This window comes from Gopherus evgoodei, chromosome 4, assembly GCF_007399415.2.
Source record: "Gopherus evgoodei ecotype Sinaloan lineage chromosome 4, rGopEvg1_v1.p, whole genome shotgun sequence".
Classification (NCBI taxonomy): domain Eukaryota; kingdom Metazoa; phylum Chordata; order Testudines; family Testudinidae; genus Gopherus; species Gopherus evgoodei.
Genome location: NC_044325.1, coordinates 43,133,582 through 43,159,271, shown reverse-complemented (window position 1 = coordinate 43,159,271; position 25,690 = coordinate 43,133,582). Strand labels below are relative to the sequence as shown.

General features: G+C 43.6%; 1 protein-coding gene across 2 annotated transcripts in view; it reads right to left on the bottom strand.

Annotated features, from left to right (window-relative positions):
* The window catches only part of SPTLC2 (serine palmitoyltransferase long chain base subunit 2), a 126,426-nt gene that overhangs the window by 90,259 nt on the left and 10,477 nt on the right, over window positions 1-25,690 (bottom strand). Inside the window, exon 2 of one of the 2 annotated variants that reach the window (XM_030559024.1) lies at window positions 5,027-5,221. In XM_030559024.1, the coding sequence (XP_030414884.1) occupies window positions 5,027-5,221 (195 nt within the window). Of the gene's footprint in view, window positions 1-2,029; window positions 2,190-5,026; window positions 5,222-25,690 lie in introns of those variants that run through there. The other variant, XM_030559025.1, reaches the window with a different exon arrangement.

Genomic DNA, 25,690 nt, shown 5'->3' with positions numbered 1-25,690 from the left:
CCACCTAAGAAAACCAATGGCTTAGAATCCAGAAGCGCAAGAGTTGGTGCCCTTGTAGACCACAGAGGGGGAATACAGGCCCAGTTGCCCTGAACTGTGACAGAAGGAACAAGGATTTCCATGAGCTCAGATTCAGCCATTGCTTCTTCCACCACAGTATTTTAAATCTGACCACATAATTCATAGTGACAATTAAACCTTAACGATAGCCTGGCATTGATCTCTATGCATCTGCGTGCCCAGCCCTTTCTCAAGAAACTCATCTTGTCAAGGAGGCTTAGCATAACTTAGTTCTATTCAGCCAGAAAACTTCGTAAGCCTCTAATCATGTGCAATAGCTTCCCAAGTGCACACAGAGTCCTATCCTTCTATAACATCGCCCAAAGCTGTAGTCTCATAATTCTTAAATAAGGAGCAACATGCTGCACTTGCCAACCCCTTTGTAGGATCAGGGCCTTAGATTATAAACTCTGGCCCAGTGACACCGCTCTACTGTAAAGCACTACAGCACTTCCAGGGCAGGCACATACACACAGTTTAGGACTTATGTACACATTCAGGAGCCGAGCACACCTGGGGCACTATGTATATATGTTGTATGCTATATGGACATGTCCATCCACACAAAATTTACTGCATCTATTACAGCTTTTTGTTCTTTGCCTGAATGATTAAAGCAACAGCTGCTCCCTAAAGGTAAACAGGAGAAGAAAAAAAAGCTGTTTGTGGGATCTGAATATCTGAACGAGAGAACACTTTTTTAGAAAAAAAACAAAAAAAACTGTTCTCTCGGTTTGTTGGGGGGTTGTTTTTTTTTTGGAGCCATAGGAATATCAAGTTGTGTCCTCCCTGTTTTTGCTGGAGATCACCTTGGGAGGACCCAGAAAAGTAAACTGGAAGCTGTCAGACTTTAAATGAAAGGACAGGAGTGCTGGGTCTTTAACAAAGCGACATTTCTTCCCAACTGTCTGGAGTTGAGTTAAATAATAATAAAAGCACAATTTAAAACAGTTTGAATAAGAGTCACTTTCCTCCTAAACTATTTAGCTTCTGCTTGCTTTGTATTTAATGTCATGATTTGAACCGACAAGTCTGCCACATACTCTTCCCTGAAAGACTGTGTAGCTAAGACATGAATCTCTACTGTACAAAAACCCAAACAACTTTTCAGAGAACTTCAGGTCTTTATGGGTCATCATAAAGCTGTAAAAAGGCACAAGTGTCATTTTCTCTAGGTGCCTTAGAGTCTAATGAATGTGAATTGAGGGCTATAAACTCAGGACTTGATTACACAAGAGATTTTTCCAATTATAAGGACATGCCCTCAGATGTTGTGAAGGGCAGAGAAGCAGAGACACACAAAGGAACATTAAAAATAAGAGAATTTTATTTTTAGTTTTAGTTTTTAGTTTTAGGTTCCATTGGAAGGGAAGTTACTTAACTTACCAAATTCCCATAGCAATTTCATAAGAATATAGCTCCCAAAGTAAAAAACCCAGAGTCAGAACAAATCCTTGGTCTGATTTACATGGGAAAAATTATACCAATACAAAGTAGTGTATGAATTTAAACTGTTAGTTATACCAGCATAACTTCCCGTGAGGATATCTACATTTCAATATCAGAGTGCCTTTTTCCACATTAGCTTATGTTGCTGTGAAAATAGTTTAAGCTAAGCCCCAAAAGCCACTCTTCTGAAATAAATGTCTCCACCTGGGGAGGTTGCACTAGTACATCCATAGTAATTTAACTAGACAGAAAAACTGGAAAAATCTCTTGTTTAGGTTAGACAAAGGGCTTGTCTACACAAGTTAGCCCTGTCGGTCTGACTCAAAATGGAGTCTCCCAACTAACAACATACATTGCCACTTCCCTCACCTCTAGGAGAACTCTATCTCCAGTACAGCTCCCCCAAGGAAAACCTATTAGCTCCAAGGGAAGGACAGACCAACCTCGCAGTGCATACTCTGCAGCTGGTTTCTATCATCACCCTTCTCTTGGAGCTTAAAAGGAAATTAATACCATTTACCTGTTTAGCTTTGCACCAGCCACCACCATAGGTCTTCCCATTCCCAAGGATAGAGTAGTCAGTCACATACGGCTCACTTTTAAATGGGAGTAACATTCAATCCTACCTATCAAGTGCAATATGGGTTTTTCAGATTTAACTTACACAGTTACCGGAAAGGTTTGCTGTAAGCTCCAAAGATATGTGCTTATTGCATGTTCGACATGGACAGGTTTCCTTCAAGCTGATAAAGGCTAACAAAAAGTCTCAATAGTTTAAATGCCCTAGAACAAGCTGCTAATTGTCCTCAGAGGATGTGTTTCATAACAGCACTTACCAGGGAAATGTCAGTTGGATATATTTTAAAGGAAGCTAGAAACAAACTTTTTCTAGGAATCAGTACAAGCACAATCTGTCCCACTTCCTCCTTTTGTGAGCTGTATATAAGCAGCTGTGAGAGGATATCAGGCTTATCTGGAATGTTATTAATTCCCCCTGCAATAAGTCCAAGGATACTGTAGGCAAGCCAAAGGATACTGTCAAACTAAAAAACATGTTTGAAAATCCAAATTAATCTAGTTACTTTCACTTTCTGGTTCTGTGCACTATCACAAAGCTGAAATGTTAGGTGGCAAAGAGGACATATTTTCTTTGGGGATTAAACTGATTTTTTTCCAGGTGAAAAGTTATTTCTATTACTACTAGTTTATTTTTTCAAAACTATTACATTTTGGACCTAATTCTAGATCATGCCCCTATAAACTACAATGAACTAGGAAATACCCTATTACACAGCCACTTTGAAGTAAACCCATGATTTCCAGTACAAGTTTGTTCAATCTTCTATTAAATGGCCAACTGTACTAAGCAACCTTCTTTTGCTCACCCCTTGGATGGTTGCTTAAAATAGGGTTTACTGTAAAAAGCATGGCAAATATGTATGACTAATAACTACATATAATAAACTCATTGCACACTGGTTACCTAGACAGCAGGATCTTCCAAACACTTCCTATCCCCCTATGTTGTGCTGTTCATCTCCCAAGTAACTTACAAACATTAACAAAGTATTACTTCAGAAATCTAAATGCAGTGCTTTTGTTTAACCTGCCAGTCTCTTGTATGTGCATGAGGAGAATAAAAAGATTTCCATACAGTTAGAGTCAACAAGGCTGAGAGAGACTATTTTCAGGCCAACTGTCTCCATCAAGCACTGATTTACTTGCAATATGATACAAGTTTCAATTATAAAATAAAAGTCACTTTCTCTCTACACAAGGAAGTCCATTCTTTGCCACTGTGGGTCAACTGGGCAACTAGTCAGGATCCTGAAAGATTAAATATTTGAAACTTCTTAAAGGGACACTGGTTCAAAATGGTGCTCAATAACTTTAAAAAACTACCTTAACCCACAAAAAGTGAAACTGGTTTCTACATCAGGTTCATTACAGCTTGGTCTCTCAAACTTCTAGGCAAATCGAGGGATCCTGATGCACAGTCTAGTACTTGCAGCTTACATAACGATGCCATGAACAGTATAAAAGTGGATAGAAAAGGGGCATCTCTTATTTGCAACTCATGACTCAACAGAAGATCCATATCCACCATGCTGAGGAATGGCTCCCAAGGCCATTGTCCACATATATGCTCCCAAAGGCTTCAAATCACCAGTTATCTCCCAAAACAATGCATTTCAGGGAAACATTAAGAATTTAGGCTGAAGGACTACTCAGGACAGAAATTCTAAATATACATTATGTCTGAAGTAAGGGAATCCTAATTCAGTAACTCTTTAGCTAATAGATATTCAGGATAATCCTCCTGTGCTGTGCACTAGCATTCACTGAGTAACCAACCTCAATGTTGTAACCCCAATCCTTCCCATTTCAGCTCCTACCTACAGATTGGGTATCCCCTTTATTTAGTGCCTGACACTGCGTTCCACATTCTGCTGGACAACCACCATATTTCATGGGCACTGTCAGGTGCACACACTTTTGTGGTTGGGGGGGATAGTAACTTAATAAAGTACATTTAAACTGGGGGGGGGGGAGAGGAGAGAGAAGAGGAGACAGGCCTGTTATTCTTCCTTCCTGGCAGGAACCATACTGAGTTTATGTAATGTTACTCCACAGAAAAGCATCTTAAACTTTGCTGTTGCACAGAACAAAGGAGCTTGCAGCAGCCCCCATTTTACGAGAGACGAGTCACAGGGAGACTACAGAACCCAGCATGCAATGAAGCACGTTGATGAGAACATCCAGTGACGAATACAGAGTATGATTCATGACCAATAAATCTAAACCGAATGTTAGAGCAGCTATGGGCCACATTTGCCCATGCACTTTAGCTACCTACTCTAATCCTCACTTGAAGAAAATAAATCATACTGAACACTAACTCAAAAGAAATATTTGACTCCCTAATTCTAGAGCCTTTTCTTGGAAAAAAATTATTTCCTCAGTAATTTGACAGTTATTCCTGTGCTTTCTCTCTGTATTGCTTTTTGTTTACTACAGACACAAATACCAGGCCAGATCCTCAGTGGCATAAATCAGTGCGACTTCACTGAAGTCAATGAAGCTGTGCCAGTTTACACCAGCTGAGGGTATATTTTATAATCTTATTTGGGCAGCAAAAGTGTTCAAGGATCCCAACATTTATTTCCACATTTCAGAGGTCACGTTTGGGGACAGAAAAGGAAAGTGAGGATACTCAAGCTCTATCTTCAATCTCAGAGGAACTGGACATTTCTGTTAACATGGCTGACAATGAAACAATTACCAGTGTGGACATTAAAATGGTCATCAGTGAGCCTCAGAGTTAACACTTCATTAAGATTATGAGGTAATTAATTAGCACCTCAATGCTATTGTTTCAAACTGTCTACAGATTACTCCAACCAGCTGTGCAAAGGCTCATATTTGGCCTAGAAATAGAAATGTTTTAAACTGGTACTGCTGGCTGACATGCCACTGCGCACCAGCTCAATCCCACTCCTGCCTGTCCAGCAACTACCTTTTGTTCCTCTCTCTCTGATGCATGTTGACACTTCTCAATCTTCCACTGTCGCAGAAAGTCTCGCAGATACCCAAAGAGGGTGAGGACACCGTAACCCACGTACGTCAGCACAGCAACCAGCATTGGTGTTTCCTCAAAAGCTTCATTAAAAGGTCTTTTATATAATCCTCCATTGTGGGCAATGTGATGAATCTAGAATAGAAGGTTAAAACTGGAATTAGAAGTTACTAGAATGGGGAAAAAAAATCTGTTTTTAGAGAGTGCTGCTAAATTACAGATGTCCAATGGTACTGGGGCAAGATTTTTACTCAGTTCAAAGAACCAACCATTTTCAGCCTGGCTCAAGCATTACTGACAACCACTCTTGATAAAAAGGCACTATCCCCAACTATTAGTCTCAGCTTCATCATCTCTCTTGCTTCCAGCACGTCCAAAGTTATCGCTGCCAAGTTTTGTGCAACTCAGTGTGACATTTTATACAAGTTATGTAAATTAGCAAATAAATGTTTGCATACAATCATCAATGTCATCTCAGATGTGTTGATTTAGTCCCAGTTGAAAGGGTGACTGCCAGATTGAAAGCCCTGGTGAATGACGTCTATCTACATATAGGGCAGCACCAGGGCAAGCTTCCCACACACACTACCCTGCCAGCATAGTTCAGCCTTGATGAGGCTGAAGGAGGAGAATGACGACTTCTGCTGATGAAAGAAATAATGTTAGTTCAGTCCTTACGACTTAAACAATTCTTTGACAAGTCTGTCCACTAGTACAAGTAATGGTGGTGAACTTGCAATGTCGGAGGTGGAACCAAGACCAGGCTCATCTCAATGTAGGAATCAGCCAACATCCATATTAGGTGGGAACAGCTTTCTGTCCCTGCTGAAGGGGACTGGGTTCAGACTGGTGACTTACAGGTAAAAGGCTCTGTAGCTCTCTTGCAATATTTTTAAGACACTTGTCCATTAGTAAGTGCTACTTAGGTCTTTCGCATATAAAAACCTGTGTTAGACTTGCAGTTGCAAAAGTAAGCATAAAAAAAAGACAGATACCACACACATTAGCAAATGCCAGCACTGATGTTACCCATGCTCTCTTAATTTGGTCCCTTTCTGGGTACACGGTCTTTAATTACAAACTATTTTTCCCCACATGGCTATGAGCAAAGTTTAAACCCTGTGCCTTTAGACATACAGCACAGACTTCTGTTTGAACTGGAGTAGTAACCAATTGCAGGAATAGGCTAGTATACTCTATATGAGCCAGCCCCCCTTGGGGGAGACCAGAGACACTTTTGCCAATACGCTGTACAACTACTTGTGAGACAAGATAGGAATCCTGATACATGACATTTTCAGGTTTTACTCCTGACTCTGGGAGCAGAGTTGTCTAGGAATTAGAGAAGTGGTTACAGATCTAGCCTAGCATAAACATTTGGCATATTTGTTCAGAATGCCATTGTGATGAGGTGGATGAGACCTGGGTCTGTCATACTAGAGAACAGGATTCTATTCCCAGATCTGCCAAAATGAGCTTGTGCAATGTTACCCATTTTAAAATAGGCAAACAAAACCGGGCCCCAGATTAGGGATATGAGGCCCTAATCAGCAATATGGTTATGAACTGCACAGATACTCCACTAGTCCGTAAGAGAGAGAAAACCAGAACCCATAATTTTCAGTGTCCCTAGCCAGTGCTCCCCCTTCTAGGAGCAAGAGTATTTGGAATGCAATACTCTTTTGGCACAAGATTTTTACCTGATCTATAGGCAGGAAGATACAGGACACTTGGCAGAACTGCAAAACTCTGGTGCCAGTACAGATCTTCCTCTTCTTCCAAGAGCACATCTGGCTTCCCATCCTATACCAGGCAAGTAATGGCCTTTTGGCTAGAGCATAGGAATGGGAGTCAGGACACCAGGGTTCTATTCCCAACTCTGCCATTGATTTGGTGCGTTTCTCTAGCAAGACACTTCCTCTATGACTGTTTCCCAATCTGCACAGTGGGGATACCACAGAGCTACCCCCGAGAACAGCTTTGAGATTTAATTCTGTAAAGCACTTTAAGATTCTTGGATGAAGATGCTATAAAAAGGGTAAAGGACCATGTCACATCCATTTCAAGAAATGAGGGCTCCTTATCTTCACTTTAAAAGCACTTACATCTGAGCTATTTACAACACCCCATCCATGTATCCCTGTATTCTACCCTAAATTTTCTACTTTCTACTTTTCACCCACTCCAGACCCCATTCTCCTTCCAGCCACTTTAAAAGACCCATTTGACCTAAAAGCTCAGCAAACCCAGTGTAAGACGAACCTTCCCAGTCTAGGTCAGGAAATGCAAGAAACGAAACTGAACTCTAGTTTCACTGTCCCCATACTAGGTGACCCGCAATGCATCAGCAGCATAAATGCTGAAAGATAAATTTTGTAACACAGGGAACAACTGCTGATTCCCTATCTTGACAACCTCTAACTGGATCACAAATATTGTGCTTCCTCATGAGTACGTATCCCCCATTAGCACCAAAGGGGGTAACAAAGGTTGACCAAGAGACTCCATCTCATCGCAAAAAACTAGAACTTAGCTATAGTGATCCACTGATTCATCCTCTCCAGGGCTGATTACCGCAATGCACAATGCCTGCAAATAAGACTGGACCAAACAAACAAGCTTCAGCTGGTACAAATCAGAGCAGGCAACCTGCTCAGCAACACGGAATGTTGTGAGCACAGTACTGAAGTTTTAACTACTACACTGATCCCGGAAAGAATTTTGGACTAAGTCTAACATCCAGGTCTGGATCTTCAAAGACAATAGACCAGTCAGATAGTAGAAAGCCTGGGCCACCACACCTAACTTGATATCAGTACTCCAAAGAGTCCAGGAAAGATATTTGTGAGTGTGAAAGATAGAACCTTCTCAAGGGGCTGGGCCCAGAGCCAGGGCATGGGATAAAAATGACCACAAACCTTATTGCTTTCAGACAAACTAAGATCCACCTCTTTGCCATAGTTTCCACACCACTACCTCCTTCTCTGTGTTGGGAAAGGGACAGAACTAGGAGGAACGTCCAGGTTTAGGCTACATATTGGAATATAATTCTGAAAAGTGCTTAGTGTGATATGACAGATGTCTCTGGGTATATGTGGGAGCAGCTGGAAAACTAGCAAGAAGGTGGGATACAGAAAAGACATTTGCTACCAGTAAGTGCCTGTATTCACAGTACCACCACCTTGACAACATGACCAATATAAGGACACTGAAGGAGTGGAGGAAGGGGCTGAAATCTCTCTGGATTGCATCTGAATTGCAGCCTCCAGCCAAGTATGAGGCATGTATTTTTGGACAGATATTTGATAGTTGCCAATAATGGAGATACAGCTACAACACCCAGACAAGAAGTGAATCTCAGACACACCCACCCATCAAGAAAAGGTTGCAGTGAGCAGGACCCATTGGGGAAAAAAGCACAATAGGCAGACTTCTACTGACAGGTCACCACTATTGTCTAAAGACAGACAGGTAGGTCAGGAAATCTGAAATGTACCGTTGTCTAACGTTTAGTCAGACAGGACAGAAAATACATATGCATGCCTATAATGTACATACTTAACTATTTAATGGCTGATGCTTCTGTCAGCCACAGCTGCAGAAGGATCAGTGTAACTTCATACTGATGTCTTAAGAATTACTCTATCACAAACAAGCCTTTAATCTTTGCCAGTTGAGGCAGCACTAACTTGGGAAAAAGATGAAAGGCTACACAAAACGAGTACAAAATTCTGGCCAGCGCCAAAGTTTTATCTGTTTGTAAAAACAAAAATCTCGACATAAAATTTTAAATAAGTGTCACATCAACAAGGCTGCAATAATCACAATCTGTAAAGCTTTAAAGAGGCCTGTTCTTTCTGAGAACTGCCATATTGGAACAAGAACCAGAGAAATCACAGTACCGCTGTCTGTACTTCCAGAACACTGAAGTTTCACTTAGGAATGCAGTGGGTGGATCATCTTTGGGGATATTTGCATCAGTTGGAGACTCACCCAAGCCAAGAGCACAGCTTGGAAGTCCATGCAGACCGTACTTATATGTCAGTTTAGAGGGAAAACTAGTTTTTTTCCCCTCCATATTAGCATGTTTGAATGTTCAAGCAGAAAAGAATCCTGTGGCACTTTACAGACTAACAGACGTTTTGGAGCATGAGCTTTCGTGGGTGAAAACCCACTTCGTCAGATGCATGTAGTGGAAATTTCCAGGGGCAGGTATATATAAGCCGGCAAGCTAGAGATAACGAGGCGAGTTCAGTCAGGGAGGATGTGGCCCTGTTCTAGCAGTTGAGGTGTGAAAACCAAGGGAGGAGAAACTGGTTTTGTAGTTGGCAAGCCATGTTTGAATGTTGTAAGACTAGAAAGAGACCGATTAAAAATATCCCATACACATGTCAACAAGCATATAATGAATGCATGTAAATAAATACAATTTAAAATTGCCCTTAGGAAAGAAGTTTGTGGTTTAAGTTTAGAAACAAAGCATTCATGAAAAACAAATGGGACTCTGCATCTGCACAGCCAACCTCCAAATAAAAATGTGTGTCTTCAGCTCTAAGCCAACTACACACGAGCAGCATATTCCTTTTGAGAGCCTAAGAGAGAAAGGTTGACATGTGGTCGAGGGCCTAATTTGCCATACTGAAATCAATGAGAATGTTGCCACTAACTTTAGAGTGAGTAGGACTGGGACCTGATCTGTTGAAACCATAGGCCCTATACACAACGCAATGAAAACCATGTTTTTGTAACCAGGATATGCTCATCTGGTCCTATTATATACGGCTATGTGGTGTCCATTCAGGAAAACTGTGCGCCACCCAAGTCTGTGTCCACTCCCTCCACTTCACCTAGCCATGTCTGCGTCACTGCATTCAGGGGAAGTGTGACCTACTAACACTGTCCAGAGAAGTCCTACTGCTCAGAGAGATGGGAGGAGGGATGATCAGCCAACTTGATTACAAACCGTGGTTGGAGTTCCATCAATACAACAAAAATAACAGCATTACAAGCTGCTTACAGGAACGCAACTACATGCTGGCCTACACTGTGAGCAAGTGTGGAACATTAGCAACTATGATAATAACCTCATGGTGTACAGTCAAGCCACATTTAGAGCCAATACTTTCACTAGCTAGTTACAAACAACTGGAAGTTAGGTCCTGCTTACACCACAAATACAGGGAACCTAATTACAACTTTGTTGTTCTCTAACCTGGTTCCAAACACAACGGCAGTTTGTAGGATAGTTGGGAGCAGTCTAGACCTTTACAAAACATGGTTAAAGCCTTAGTCCATACCACAAACTCACCAGACTCCCTGATGTGGTTGCATTTGTAATTTAGGTTGGGTCTTGCACATACGTAGCCTGAGGTTCTCACAATATTGCTGAACACAATATTAGTGTTTTAAAGAACACTCTTTCAAATAATGTCAGGTTTTACTTGTGAATTTATAATGCTTAAAAATAAAAATCAGTCAGCTGCTAGCAGGTCTAAGACCTCAGAGATCTACAAAGGCAGAAAGTTAATTCCTCCTAACTTGAGATGCTCAAATCCTTCCTGCTCTCACTTATACCCCAGACCCTGCCCCATCTGCAATTATTTTCAGTTACTTCATAAAACTGTAGGGATCTTGTATAGTCTGTATGAGAGATTCTTAACCAAAAAGAAATGGTCTCTGCTCTTATCTGTCCACACTGACAGCTTCAAGTGCACTGGTGTGGCCACATTTGCAGTGGCATTGGGAGTGGTGCATTATAGGCAGCTATCCCAGCATGCAAGTGACTGCAACATGCTTTTAAAATGGGAGTGGTGGGGTGTGACAGGGAGTGTGTTGTGTATATATGGGGGGGAGAGCGTGAGTTTTGGGTGGGGGGGGACTGAGAGCATGTCAGAATGCTGTCTTATAAGTTCAGACAGCAGTAGACCTCCCTCTCCCCCCCTCCCCACAATTCCACAGTAACAGCTTGCATGACGGCTGTCAGAAACAGAGCTTTGAAAGGGCATCTGAACCATGATTCTGGGATGCATTAACAGGTGTGTTGTAAGCAAGACACGAGAAGTCATTCTTCCGCTCTACTCTGCGCTGGTTAGGCCTCAACTGGAGTATTGTGTCCAGTTCTGGGCAACGCATTTCAAGAAAGATGTGGAGAAATTGGAGAGGGTCCAGAGAAGAGCAACAAGAATGATTAAAGGTCTAGAGAACATGACCTGTGAAGGAAGGCTGAAAGAATTGGGTTTGTTTAGTTTGGAAAAGAGAAGATTGAGGGGACAGGACAGCAGTTTTCAGGTATCTAAAAGGGTGTCATAAGGAGGAGGGAGAAAACTTGTTCACCTTAGCCTCTAATGATAGAACAAGAAGCAATGGGCTTAAACTGCAGCAAGGGCGATTTAGGTTGGACATTAGGAAAACGTTCCTAACTGTCAGGGTAGTTAAACACTGAAATAAATTGCCTAGGGAGGTTGTGGAATCTCCATCTCTGGAGATATTTAAGAGTAGGTTAGATAAATGTCTATCAGGGATGGTCTAGACAGTATTTGGTCCTGCCATGAGGGCAGGGGACTGGACTCAATGAGCTCTCGAGGTCCCTTCCAGTCCTAGAGTCTGTGAATCTATGAATCTCTGCATTCCTACAGGAGTTCAAAACAATGACAAGAGTGCCACTTCCTTAAAGGGATTATGAGACATTTCTGGAGGCCGATCAGAGCACAGTAACGCAACACCTCATTCACACTGATGCCTGGGCATTGTAGCCAAGGCACAGAAAACATTATTCCTCTTGCCGAGGTGGAGTACCAGCAGCGCTGTAGCCGTGGAGTCAGAATGCTCTACATGCCTTGCCAGTGTGGACGGGTAGTGAGCTATTGTGCCTGGGGCTCCTTTCTTGCACTGTAACTTGCAAGTGTAGCCAAGCCCTTAGAGTAGGGGTTCTGAAACTGGGAGTTGGGACCCCACAAGGCGGCATGAGCGGTCAGCCTCCACCCCAAACCCCACTTTGCCTCAAGCATTTATAATGGGGTTAAATACATTAATTGGTCTTAATTTGGGAGGGGGAAGGTCACACTCAGAGGCTTGTTATGTAAAAGAGGTCACTAGTACAAAAGTTTGAGAACCACTGTCTTGGCTAGTTTTCTTAATCAGAACACTACTTCTTGAGGGCATTGTGAAAGAAATAGGATATATAAGGATTTGAATGAGATGCTAATATTCGGCTTGGATAGGAAGGTCTTTCCTTGCACTCGACAGCATGGAAGATGGGCAGGAGCTTAATCTGAGAAAAATGGTAGGTTTTGGGTACAGCCAACATGCAAAGGAAGGGCAGGGAGAAGTCAAACAATCCCAGACTGACTGGGATGTCAATGGTGTCAACTGCCATGGAGAAGTGAAGAGAAGAGGCTTTAGTTTAGGAGGCAACAAGCTGTGATTGAACCATCTAAAACTTGAGGTGTCAGTGAGACATACTGGAGGAAGCTACAGAAACAGGCTGAAACTGGACCAAAGGGAACAGGACAGAAACAGAAGAACAGAGAGGTGTTAGCAGAGAAATGACTGTTGGATCTGTACGAGGATAAGCCCTGCCAAGGATGAAGTATAGAAGGAAAAGAGGAAGGAACCAAGAACTGAATCATGTGGGACCATCAAAGAAAGGAAGAGGTGCTGAAGGAGCAGTTTGAAGTAGGCGACAATGCCACTAAACGTAAGGAAGTTGAACAGGATGTTGAGGCGGGAGTGATCCACAGTATCAGAAGCATCAGAGAGACTGTAGATCATGGGATTGGAATACAAACCAGGCCAGGATGACTTTCAAGACTTTAGTTTACTGAATCTGCTGTTGCTAGAGAGTCTAGAAGCCAGACTGGAGTGGATCCAGGATGGAACTGAGGAGAATCACCCAAAGCACCAGTTTTAAGCTCTTTGAGCAAGAGGTATGGAAGAAGAAGGGAACAGATAGTGGCTGGTGACACAACAAGCAAGCTTTTGAAAAGGTTTAAATGGTGTGCGGAAAACTACTGCATGTTTGTATTTGGAGCGGAAGAGGCCAAACAACAAGAGAGGGCAATGGAGGTCAGTAGCCAGGAGTATTTAGAGCCAAGATGTCACATAGAGGTGTTGAAAGGGAAGCGTATCAGGAGATTTAAATAAAGGTTTTTGAGGACACAAAAGATGTAGAACAATTCAGCACTGAACTTAATCTTGTGGCAGGGCTGGGCTTTCCCCTCCCCTGCCCTCAAAGCAATGCACAATAAAGGGCTGCAGTTATACTAACTACTGCTGCCCAAGACACACCACGCAATCACTTTTTGCATTAAAGAGATGGTTTCACTCCTTTCTGTTGGCAGGAATAGGAATAGGCTGAAAATGGCAGATTCTATTTAAATACCCACCACTCACAGGATCATTTCTGCTGAAACAGTCTTTCTTTGATTCTCATTAAAATGTATTAGCTTCTCACTACCACACATACTGCAGAGATCTCACTAAGCGCCTGGCAATTTTCTTTTTAGCTGCATTATATGAAGGGTTTTCTGCATTCAAAATATTTTTATAGACAGAAGAGTTCCTGGCATGTAGAACTCAGAGGAGTGCATTGGGGAGGGCGCACTCCAGGTCTACAAGGCAATCACTTGCTAAAAAGCCAGCCAAGTGAGCCAGCCCAAGAGGGATTGCAATATTAAATGGCAATTCTCACTGAGCAGCTCCCCAAAGCCAATACCTCCTGCAGTATTTTGTGTTTACTTCATCAGTAAACTCCATTCCTAGCTCCTGCCCCAATCTATTCAGCGAGACGTCAAATACAAAAGAATTAAATAAAGAAAAAAAAACACAAATAAAAAAACAACCCCACAATATATTTGTCACCAAAATGTTTTCTCCTCATTTGCACAAAACCAAACTGAACCATGTCCAGGCCTGCCTGCACAGAGTTGTACTGATATAACTGATGGTGTTATTTTTATCCCAATTCAGTTCTATCTGTACCACTTTGTGGACACTCACATCTGTTTAAATCTAGGATGTAGTCTTAGCTGGTTTTTGTAAACTTTAATGTGCAGACTAAAAACACTTTCAGCAATAAAACTGTTCTCCAGGATTATCAATTTAATTATGTATTTTTTAAAAAAGACAACACCATTTTAATTAAATTGGCATAAAACTTCGCCAAGACACTTGTCTTCAAATAAGCAATTCCCCCCTCAAAGAGAGCTGGTCTTTTTTGCAAGGAAGTCACACACTAAGCAATAATGATCTCAGTGAGACTTCTTGAAATATAGCTTGTCAATTAAAATAGTATGCTCAAAGGACACTGTAGCCTGCAATATGTCAAACCAACCTTCTCTGACTTGTCTTAGTATGAGTATGTTTTTTGCTTCAGTATCAAGATGTCACAATTCGACAAGAGCTAGAAAGGAATTGTTCCAATAATCCATGTGCCATGTACACATCAGACTATAATGCACGTGCTACAAACTTTGGACACTCTGCCAAAGATACTCGGTAAGGGCCAGACCCTGAAGTTGGTATCTGGGCAAAAGTCCATTGAAGTCAATGTAAGAAATGAGCTAATCTCAAAGCCCTCCTTATGCAATGAGTTTGGGAGGGGGGTTCTTTTTTTTTTTTTTTAAACTTCCAGCTGCATTTGCATTTTGCACCTCTACACAAATTTGACAAACTGTGATTGTGTCTTCAAAGCCTTCTTTACAGACCAATAGGCTGTGGAAAGGCTGTTTTTATAATCAATTTGTTTTTAATTGCTATGTCTTAGATTTAGGTTTTTATCCCAAATAAGTCTGCTTTACACAACTGCTATGGTTAACTTGGTACCCTGAAAAAGATTTCCATTGCCAGCTTTACTGTTCAATTTTCAGGAAGATGTTGCTCCCAAAGAATCATTTCTTAGCAAACTCCTTTTAGGAGATGTCTCTGCAGAAACAAAATCAGCATATTCATTGCTGTCTGTGTCATAAACAGATAGCTAAGGGTTAACGTCTCTTTCACCTGGAAAGAAATAATCTGAACCACCTGACCAGAGGACCAATCAGAAAACAGGATTTTTTTCAACTCTGGGTGGAGGGAATTGTGTGTCTGAGTTCTTTGTCTTCTGCCTGACTCTTTCTCAGCTATGGGAAGGATTTTTCTATTTCCTGCTTTCTAATCTTCTGTTTCCAGTTGTAAGTACAAAAAGATCAGATAGGATTTATATGTTTTTTTGGTATTTACATGTCTATAGTTGCTGGAGTGCTTTGAATTGTATTCTTTTTGAATAAGGCTGTTTATTCAATATTCTTTTAAGCAATTGACCCTGTATTTGTCACCTTAATACAAAGAGACCATTTGTATGTATTTTTCTTTCTTTTTCTATAAAGCTTTCTTTTAAGACCTGTTGGAGTTTTTCTTAAGTGGGCAACTTCAGGGAATTGGGTCTGCAGCTCACCAGGGAATTGGTGGGAGGAAGAAGTCAGGGGGAGGTCTGTGTGTGTTAGATTTACTAGCCTGATTTTGCACTCCCTCTGGGTGAAGAGGAAAGTGCTTTTGTTTCCAGGACTGGAATTACAGAGGGTGGACTCCCTCTGCTTAGATTCACGGAGGTTGCTTCTGTGTATCTCTCCAGGAGCACCTGGAGGGGGGAAGGGAAAAGATTTATTTCCCTTTGTTGTGAGACTAAAGGGTTTGGGTCTTGGGGTCCCCAGGGAAGGGTTTCGGGGGGACCAGAGTGCCCCAAAACACTAATTTTTTGGGTGGTGGCAGCAGTACCAGGTCCAAGCTGGTAACTAAGCTTGGAGGTTTTTCATGCTAACCCCCATATTTTGGACGCTAAGGTCCAAATCTGGGACTAGGTTATGAGAGTCTGAAACAGCAATTAAGTGAAAGCTTTCCTGCAAAAACACAAACACCCACCCCACAGAACACACTACATAGTAGTAAGACCTGCAGGCAAATTTTTAAAATGCTGACACCCTAACATTCAGAAATACTGCTCTGCCCAGTTTCAGCAGCTATATATATATATTAGGGCTGTCAAGTGAGTCAAAAAATTAAATGTGATTAATTGAGCAATTAAAAAAATTAATCACGATTAATCACACTGTTAAACAATAATAAAATACCATTTATTATGTTTTTGGATGTTTTCTACATTTTCAGATATACTGATTTCAACTGCAAGCCAGAATACAAAGTGTACAGTGCTCACTTTATATGTATTTTTGATTATAAGTATTTGCACTGTAGAAAACAAAAAATAGTATTTTTCAATTCACCTAATTCAAGTACTGTAGTGCAATCTCTATCATGAAAGTTGAACTTAAAATGTAGAATTATGTATTAAATAATTGCATTCAAAAATTAAACGTAAAATTTTAGAGCCTGCAAGCCCACTCAGTCCTACTTCTTGTTCAGCCGATCACTCAGACAAACAAGTTTATTTACATTTGCAGAAGATAATGCTGCCTGCTTCTTGTTTACAATGTCACCGGAAAATGAGAACAGGCACTCTCATGGCACTCCTGTAGGTAGCATTGAAAGATATTTACATGCCAGATGCACTAAAGATCCATATGTCCCATCGTGCTTCAACCACCCTTCCAGGGCACATGTCCATGCTGATAACAGGTTCTGCTCTATAACAATCCAAAGCAGTGCAGACTGACGCATGCTCATTTTCATTATTTGAGTCAGATGCCACCAGCAGAAGGTTGATTTTCTCTTTTGGTGGTTCAGGTTCAGTAGTTTCCACATTCAAGTGTTGCTCTTTTAAGACTTCTGAAAGCATACTCCACACCTCGTCCCTCTCAGATTTTGGAAGGCACTTCAGATTCTTAAGCCTTGGGTTGAGTACTATAGCTATCTTTAGAAATCTCACATTCGTACCTTCTTTGCGTTTTGTCAAATCTGCAGTGAAAGTGTTCTTAAAATGAAGAACATGTACTAGGTCATCATCCGAGACTGCTATAACATGAAATATACAGCAGAATGCAGGTAAAACAGAGCTGGGGACATACAATTCTCCCCCAGGAGTTCAGTCACAAATTTAATTCACTCTTTTTTTTTTTTTAAACGAGCATCATCAGCATGGAAGCATGTCCTCTGGAATGGTGGTCGAAGTATGAAGGGGAATATGAGTGTTTAGCGTCTCTGACACGTAAATATCTTGCAAGACTGGCTACAAAAGTGCCATGCAAATGCCTGTTCTCGCTTTCTGGTCACACTGTAAATAAGAGAGCAATATTATTTCCCATAAATGTAAACAAACTTGTCTGTCCTAGTGATTGGCTGAATAAGAAGTAGGATAAGTAGACTTTTAGGCTCTGAAGTTTTACATTGTTTTGTTCAGGAGTGCAGTTATGTAACAAAAAAGTCTACATTTGTAAATTGCACTTTCAAGACAAAGATTGCACTACAGTACTTGTATGAGGTACACTGAAAAATACTATTTATTTTATCATTTTACAGTGCAAATATTTGTAATAAAAATATACACTTTGATTCAATTACAACATATGAAAATGTAGAAAAACATCCAAAATATTTAATAAATTTCAATTGGTATTCTATTGTTTAACAGCGTGATTAAAACTGCGATTAATCGACAGCCCATATCTATAGATATATAAAAGAAGATATAAAAGGTCAAACTCCTTATAGACAAAAGCAAGCTCCATGGTTTTTGTACAGCTTTCCCTACAACTATGCACTTTCTTGCTAAGGGAATAAATGATGAGTTCTGCTTCGTTAGGGATATATGTAATAAAAAGTGTATGGAGATTGCTGCCGTGGAATCTCTCAAGTCCCTTGTGTCAACCTCAGCAGGACGCTATGGATAGATCACCAACATTTGAGAGGTGACTCAATATCTTAGGTGCCCAACTTGGGACACTTCTGAAAAGTCAGGCAGCTCAGGCTGGTTACCTAAATCATTAGTCATCTCCGAAAATCTTGGTCCGTGTGTATTATTAAAATAATTACTTTTTAAAGCTAAAAAAAGCTTTTGGCAACACTTGATTCAACTATTTTTGGCCTTAGTACCGGCATTGTTATATTGGCAGTATTAGCATGGTTTTAGTAAAAACAAGAATACAACAATAGTGTCAAACATGCTCAGTGGTGGAACAGGCTGTGACCAAGTGGGAAATTTCTTAATGGTTTTGTATGAATACTGTGCGTGCCTTGGTTTCCCCACTATTGCACAAATATCTAGGTGGTGGGACATGGGTGTGTGATCACTGCTGAGACCCCTAGAGGGCAGGTGTGAGTGCCTATAGCTGCCTGCAGCCAGACACTCGGTATCATGCCAACTGATGGCTGGAACCCTTTGCAAGAGCCAGGAGGCTACAACTGAGTTGAAGAAAAAGAAGGAGGCATAGGTATCCTTTTTGTCCAGGACAGAGGAGGGAAACTGGGCGTGAAAGGGTGGGCCACTGAAAGCTAGTCAGTCTCCTGGTTTGGGACTTGGAAGGGGGAGAGCCTAGGGCCCTAGATTCTCCCTAAGATGGACTTTAGTGAATGTTCCTACTTCCTGTGCTAATAGGGACTGTTCCAAACAACTAATAAATCCTTCTGCTTTACAAGGTTGGCTAAGAGTCACTACTGACTGTGAAGGGTGTGCTAGCCCCCTCTTGCCAGAAATGCTATCTTTAAGGACCTGAAGTTATCTGAACCTTTTTATATAGTACCCTCTCCTATAACCATTGCTTAGTACTATTCAAAGGGAAGAGCATGCCCTATGAATTAGTAACACCACTTCTTGCAGAATCTTGCACTTTCCTTGGAGGCCCCAAATCCATATTCTGATCAGGCCCATCTTTGCTTAGCTTATACAATCACTCCTTAACATATCATCAAAAACATGGCAACAGAGGCAGGTCTAAAGTGAAAGGCTGCACGCACGCACTCAGAGTTGCAGCATTGCTGAAAATATTTGTTCATAAGAATAATCTCACTTCAGTGAAGAAACTATAAAAGATTCCAACAAGTTACCATGGAAGGTTGAGTAAAGGCATCTTAGCCTATTAAGATGTACTGTCATTGCCAACCCATTTTTCTCATATTTTGAGCAACGGCAGGATGACTGTTTGAATAGGTTCCCAGAGCAGCACTAGCTTCTCTCTTTACCATTTAGAGAAAAGTACAGTGACAATGAACAAATTGCAAAGGCAAAATATGCTTCAGTTTAGGCCATTTTGCCGTTGGAAAGGCAATTTCCCATGCTGACTCTAGACCTGGGAACATCCCCCTTGATTCCCTATGTCGCACAACCACCCTCCCTCTCGCCTAACACTTCCTTCAAAACCCACTTTTAATAATCCCTCCAACAGCAACCCATGCTCACACCAGATATCTGAAAAAAGAATAGCAGTACGATGCACAGTTCACTGAGACTCCGCCACTTTTCCTTGGGGGTGATTATCTGCCTACCTGCTGTGCCATATGCATACTTTCGGAACAAACTCCTTTAGTTCTGAAAAATGCAGGCCTTTATTTTCTCTAACACTATGATGCTATATACTCAGATACTAAATAGAGTAATCTGCAATAAGCATGAATCTGATCATATCCTCCATACACTCTCCCTTAAGAATCAGAAATATTCAATTTTTTAATTCATTCATTTTTCTTCCACCCATCGGAATTCCTTAATTGCAATATGGTCCTTCAACTCATTTTCAGAAACACGCCTCTCCTGAGATCTCTCCCCCCCACAGACACACACACAACTAGGGATCTATGAGGAGATTTAACTGTTACCAGGGACACATAAACCTGAACACAGAACTTGGCAGAGATGCAAAGGATGAGAGGAACTGTTATTCAGATAGTGTTAGATGTGATTAAAAAGGCTTTTCTACCTTCCAAGACCCTATTTAAGATTGTTATTTCTCTAGTAACTCCTTATGCTCTCATTAATCCCCAAGGCAGTATGAGGTCGGCTCCATGCCCAGCCATTGTGAGCAGCGATGGAATCCATTGTTGTGAGAGGATACAAAATGGGGAGTTCAGCCCTTGAGGGGAAGAAGTGATTTTTAAGTAGTTTGTTCTAAGATGAACACTTCCATCTTTAACTCACCTTGGAGTAACACCAAAAAGAGTCTGCGTGGCATTTTTTTAAACTGTCTATCCCTCCCTCTTGGAAGGAATTTGGGAGAATAATTTGAGTTCATCTGTTTGGCCTCAAGGGTTGCCCCCTCACTATACTCTAAAGAAAATCTTCATCCTAACAATTAACCAATTGCACTTATAAATATAATTCCCTGAGCTCCCCACCTCCTGCAAGTAGGGACCTGCATCTTTATTCAATGATGCCGTAAACAGTGCTGAAGGGAGTCTCTGGCCTTGGCTACACTGGCGCTTTACAGCGCTGCAACTTTCTCGCTCAGGGGTGTGAAAAAACACCCCCGAGCGCTGCAAGATACAGCGCTGTAAAGCATCGGTGTAAACAGTGCCACAGCGCTGGGAGCGCGGCTCCCAGCGCTGCACGCTACACCCGATGAGGAGGTGGTTTACGTTCAGCGCTGGGAGAGCTCTCTCCCAGCGCTGGCGCTGCGACCACACTTGCACTTCAAAGCGCTGCCGGGGCAGCACTTTGAAGTTTCAAGTGTAGCCACAGCCCCTGTCTACAACAGCATACAGGCTTGAGACAAGCCCTTTCACAAGACTCTACAGGAACCATGCCTGCTTTTCAAGCATTTGTCAAGTTTTCAGAGATCGCAAAACTTCTGCCAGCCCTTCAGCACTCTGTGGGTTTCTCTGGGCTTTGCCAGTGTGAATACGCTGAGATTAGCTAGGTCCTGCTCCTGCACTCCTTGATTTCTCTAGACATGTTGCTATTGAGTACTCTCTTGTAAAAGGGAAGCAGGGTAGTTCACATTTTTCAACCTTTATCTGCTTTTTGCTCTTTCCATATTAAGTAGCCCATTACACTTTTAATTCACTTCCTTCTGAAGTACATCATCAGTACAGTAGAATCCTATTTATCTGAGTCTCCATTATCCATCTTAACTGAACCGCCCAGCCCATTCTCCTGACTACCCAAATTTGTTGATTATCCCCCAATCCTAATCAGATCAGATAAACGGGGCTTCACTGTGCTCAGAACGCCCAAAGGGCTTTTCATCAGTAGATTTCAAAGTGCTATTCATGGATGAGTAAAGCATGACCACTCCCACTTTAAAGACAATGAATCCAGAGCTCAGAGAGGTGAAGGCCAACACTTACAAATGAGTACTCAAACCTGAACACCTTAAATCCATATTCAGACACTTTAAAGTTACTTGATTTCCAGAGCTACTAAGCACCCACAGCTGCAACTGAAGTCAATGCAAGCTGTCGATTCTCAGCACCTCAGAAAATCAGCCCTCTTATTGAGGTGCCTAAATGAGAATGTTCTGTACCTAACTTTCAAGCATTCAAGTTTAAGTTAGTTACTTGCCTTCTGTTCCCATCTTCTCTCCTGATTTTGGGCAAGTTTCCCAATTCCAAAGCCCATGTGGCTCACTGTATTAAGACAGCTGCCCAGAATCTTTGCCTTGTCCCCTTAACATTCTCTGCCAATACTAGGTTTGGCTTTTGATTCCTGTCACATTGCACTCCCAGTCAGTATCCACCAGTGATGCTAATGATCCAAACCAGAGGATCAAATTCGATGATGAATCCTGGCCACTGCCACCTGAGGCAGGTTGCACATATGCTAAGAAGAGGGCTTGGCTACACTAGAGAGTTGCAGCGCTGGTGAGGGGGTTACAGCACTGCAACTTAGGATGTGGCCACACTTGCAAAGCCTGGCCAGCGCTGCAACTCCCTGGTTGCAGCGCTGGCTGTACACCCGGTCGAGCCTCGGGTGTAGGGATTCCAGCGCTGGTGATCCAGCGCTGGTCAGCAAGTGTGGACACCCACCAGCGCTTTTATTGACCTCCAGGGTATAAGGAGGTATCCCAGCATACCTTAGAAGCCTCTCTGGTAATCATGCACACTCCACTGCCCTGGGCTCAGCTGACCCCTCCTTTAAATGCCCAGGGAATTTTAAAAATCCCCTTCCTGTTTGCTCAGCCAGGTGTGGAGTGCAATCAATCATTCAATCAATCAGCGACCATGCCTCCACACCCCAAACGAGCCCCAGCATGGAACAATTCCAAGCTGCAGGACCTCATCAGTGTTTGGGGTGAGGAAGCTGTGCAAGCACAGCTGCGCTCCAGAAGGAGAAATTATGATACCTATGGGCAGATATCGCAGTCCTTGCTGAGAAGGGCCATGAACGGGACACGTTGCAGTGCAGGGTCAAAATAAAAGAGCTGAGGAGTGCTTACTGCAAAGCCCGTGAGGGAAATCGCCGCTCAGGAGCTGCCCCCACAACCTGCCGTTTTTACAAGGAGCTGGATGCCATACTTGGGTGTGACCCCACTGCCAATCCGAGGAGCACGATGGAGAGTTCAGAGCAGGGAGAAGTGGGGGAGGGTGTAGAGGAAGCCGACAGTGAGGCTACTGGTGTGGAGGGAGACACCCCGGAGTCCCAGGAGGCATGCAGCCAAGAGCTCTTCTCAAGCCAGGAGGAGGCTAGCCAGTCGCAGCAGCTGGAAGTTGCTGGTGAGGAAGAAACTGAGGAGCGTGCTCGGGGTAAGCAGATTTTTATGTTTTGGGAGAGGAGGGTTTGGGTTATGGCTGCCTGCATGCATGCCTAAACGTGGAATAGCCCATTGATTTGCTCTATCACGTCTCTGTAATCTGCCTCGGTAATCTCTTGAAAAGTTGCAGCCAGAGCGTGGGCAACGTGCTTTCTCAAGTTTATCGGGAGAGCCACCATGGTCCTTGTCCCGGTCAGGCTAACTCGTCCGATCCACTGTGCAGCGAGGGGTGGGGGGACCATGGCTGCACACAGGCAAGCTGCATAGGGGCCAGGGCGGAATCCACATTGCTGTAGAAGACCCTCCCTTTCTTCCCAGGTAACACGCAGCAGTGATATATCTGGCAGTAGGAAACCCAGTTGAGAATTTAGGGATACTTGAGTGCAGGGCGCCAGGTTCACATTCCTCCCCCAGCCCTGCGGTGCGTTCTGGTCTCCACACCCCCTTCCCAGCAGGCAGCCAGCCCCACGGAGCGCTCCGGCTCCCCCCCCCCCCCAGCAGGCATCCAGCCCCGCGGTGCGCTCTGGTCTCCCCCCCCACACTCTTCCCAGCACGTAGCTAGCCCCGCGGTGCGCTCCGGTCTCTCCTCCCCCTTCCCAGCACGTAGCTAGCCCCGCGGTGCGCTCCGGTCTCTCTCCCCCCCCTTCCCAGCACGTAGCTAGCCCCGCGGAGCGCTCCGGTCTCTCCCCCCCCCCTTCCCAGCACGTAGCTAGCCCCGCGGAGCGCTCCGGTCTCCCCTCCCCCTTCCCAGCACGTAGCTAGCCCCGCGGAGCACTCCGGTCTTCCCCCACCCCCTCCCAGCAGGCATCCAGCCCCGCAGTGCGCTCCAGTCTCCCCTCCCCCGTCCCAGCAGGCATCCAGCCCTGTGGTGCGCTCCGGTCTTCCCCCACCCCCCTCCCAGCAGGCATCCAGCCCCGCGGTGCGCTCCGGTGTTCCCCCACCCTTCCCAGCAGGCAGCCAGCACAGCTGTGCATTTCTCCCCCCTCACCAGCAGGCCGGCAGTTACGCGGACCCCCCCCCCCGCCAGCAGCTCGCCACCTTCCTGTTCACTACTGTCCCCTGTGCAGGACACCAGCTACCTCCTGTACCCAGTGCAGATAAACCCCAGTGACCCATCGGTCAATTCCCCCTCCCAGGTGCACTCGGGGCAGAAACACTCACCCCATTGCTCGCCATGACTTAGCTTCCCTGGCCTCTCTGTGTTATGTGAGGTATGTGGGAAGGATGCTACAAAAAGTCTAAAAACTCCTTCACTGTGTGATAATAAACAATGTAGCCTCTGTGTATTACATGTTTCTATCTATGTTTTTTTTAGTGACCTTGACTAATGCAGCCGGATCACCGGCCTCACGTCGCTTGCAGAACTTGAGAAGAAATCCCAGAAAATCAAAAGAAGAATTGATCAAAGCAGTTATGATTCACTACAATGGAGAAAGTAGGAAGACGCAGGAATGGAGAGAGAAAATGTATGAATGGAGAGAGAAAATGTATGACTGGAGGCAAACAGAAAGCAGGAGAAAGGAACTGGCTATCAAAAAAACCTCAAAGCAGATGATAAGCCTCCTGGCTCGCCAAACTGAGTCTTTCGAGTCTCTCGTAGCCATGCAGGCAGATATGTACCGTGGTAACCCACACCTCTCCCAAAGCCCTCTTTCTTGTTCCCCAGTATTTGCACAAAACACCTTTCTCCAGCAGCCAGTTTCTTATTACCCCCAGCTGCCCCCAACACCTGTACGATCACCTACCAGTCCTGATAACTATAATTCTTACCCTGTGCACTCCACCCCCATTACCCTGAAGCATAGTAATCCTGAAGTGCAGCACACATTGAACAGTAATCCAAACAGGACATATTCAAACTTCTGAACGTACAGTCCACCACCCTAACCCCCCTGGCCTTTTATGTACTGTACTTTGAATAAAGGATTTTATGGCTTTTACAATACGTTTTATTATTGCAGGAAGTGGTAAATATTGTACCCCAAGGTAGAACAAAGCACAGCAAAGGCACCAAACATTACTGTTGGCTCTCAGCATCAAATTGCTCCCTTAAAACATCCCTAATCCTTGAAGCCCTTTCCTGGGCCTCCCTGGTAGCCCTGCTCTCTGGCTGTGCAAATTCATCCTCTAGGCATCGAACCTCGGAGGTCCATTCCTCACTGAATCTTTCACCCTTCCCTTCACAAATATTATGGAGGGTACAGCACACGGATATAACAGCGGAGATGCTGCTTTCCCCAAAATCTAGCTTCCCATAAAGACACCTCCAGCGGGCTTTCAAACGGCCAAAAGCACACTCCACAGTCATTCTGCACCGGCTCAGCCTGTAGTTGAACCAGTCCTTGCTCCTGTCAAGCTTCCCTGTATACAGTTTCATGAGCCATGGTATTAAGGAGTAAGCGGGGTCTCCAAGGATCACAGTGGGCATTTCGACGTCCCCTACTGTGATCTTGCAGTCTGGGAAAAAAGTCCCGGCCCTCAGCCTCCTGAACAGGGAACTGTTCCAAAAGATGCGTGCATCGTGCACCTTTCCAGGCCATCCTGAGTAAATGTCAGTGAAACGCACACAGTGATCCACAAGCACTTGCAGAACCACGGAGAAATACCCCTTGCGATTAACGTACTCTGATGCCAAGTGGGGTGGTGACAGAATAGGAATATGCGTCCCATCTATTGCCCCTCCACAGTTAGGGAAACCCATTTCTGCAAAGCCATCCACAATGTCCTGCACATTTCCCAGAGTCACAGTTCTTCTTAACAGGGTGCGATTAATGGCTGTGCAAACTTGCATCAGCACCATTCCAACGGTGGACTTTCCCACACCAAACTGGTTCGCCACCAATCGGTAGCTGTCTGGAGTTGCCAGCTTCCAGATTGCAATAGCCACCCGCTTCTCCACTGGCAGGGCAGCTCTCAATCTCATGTCCCTGCGCCGCAGGGTAGGGGCGAGCTCAGCACACAGTGACATGAAAGTGGCTTTTCTCATCCGAAA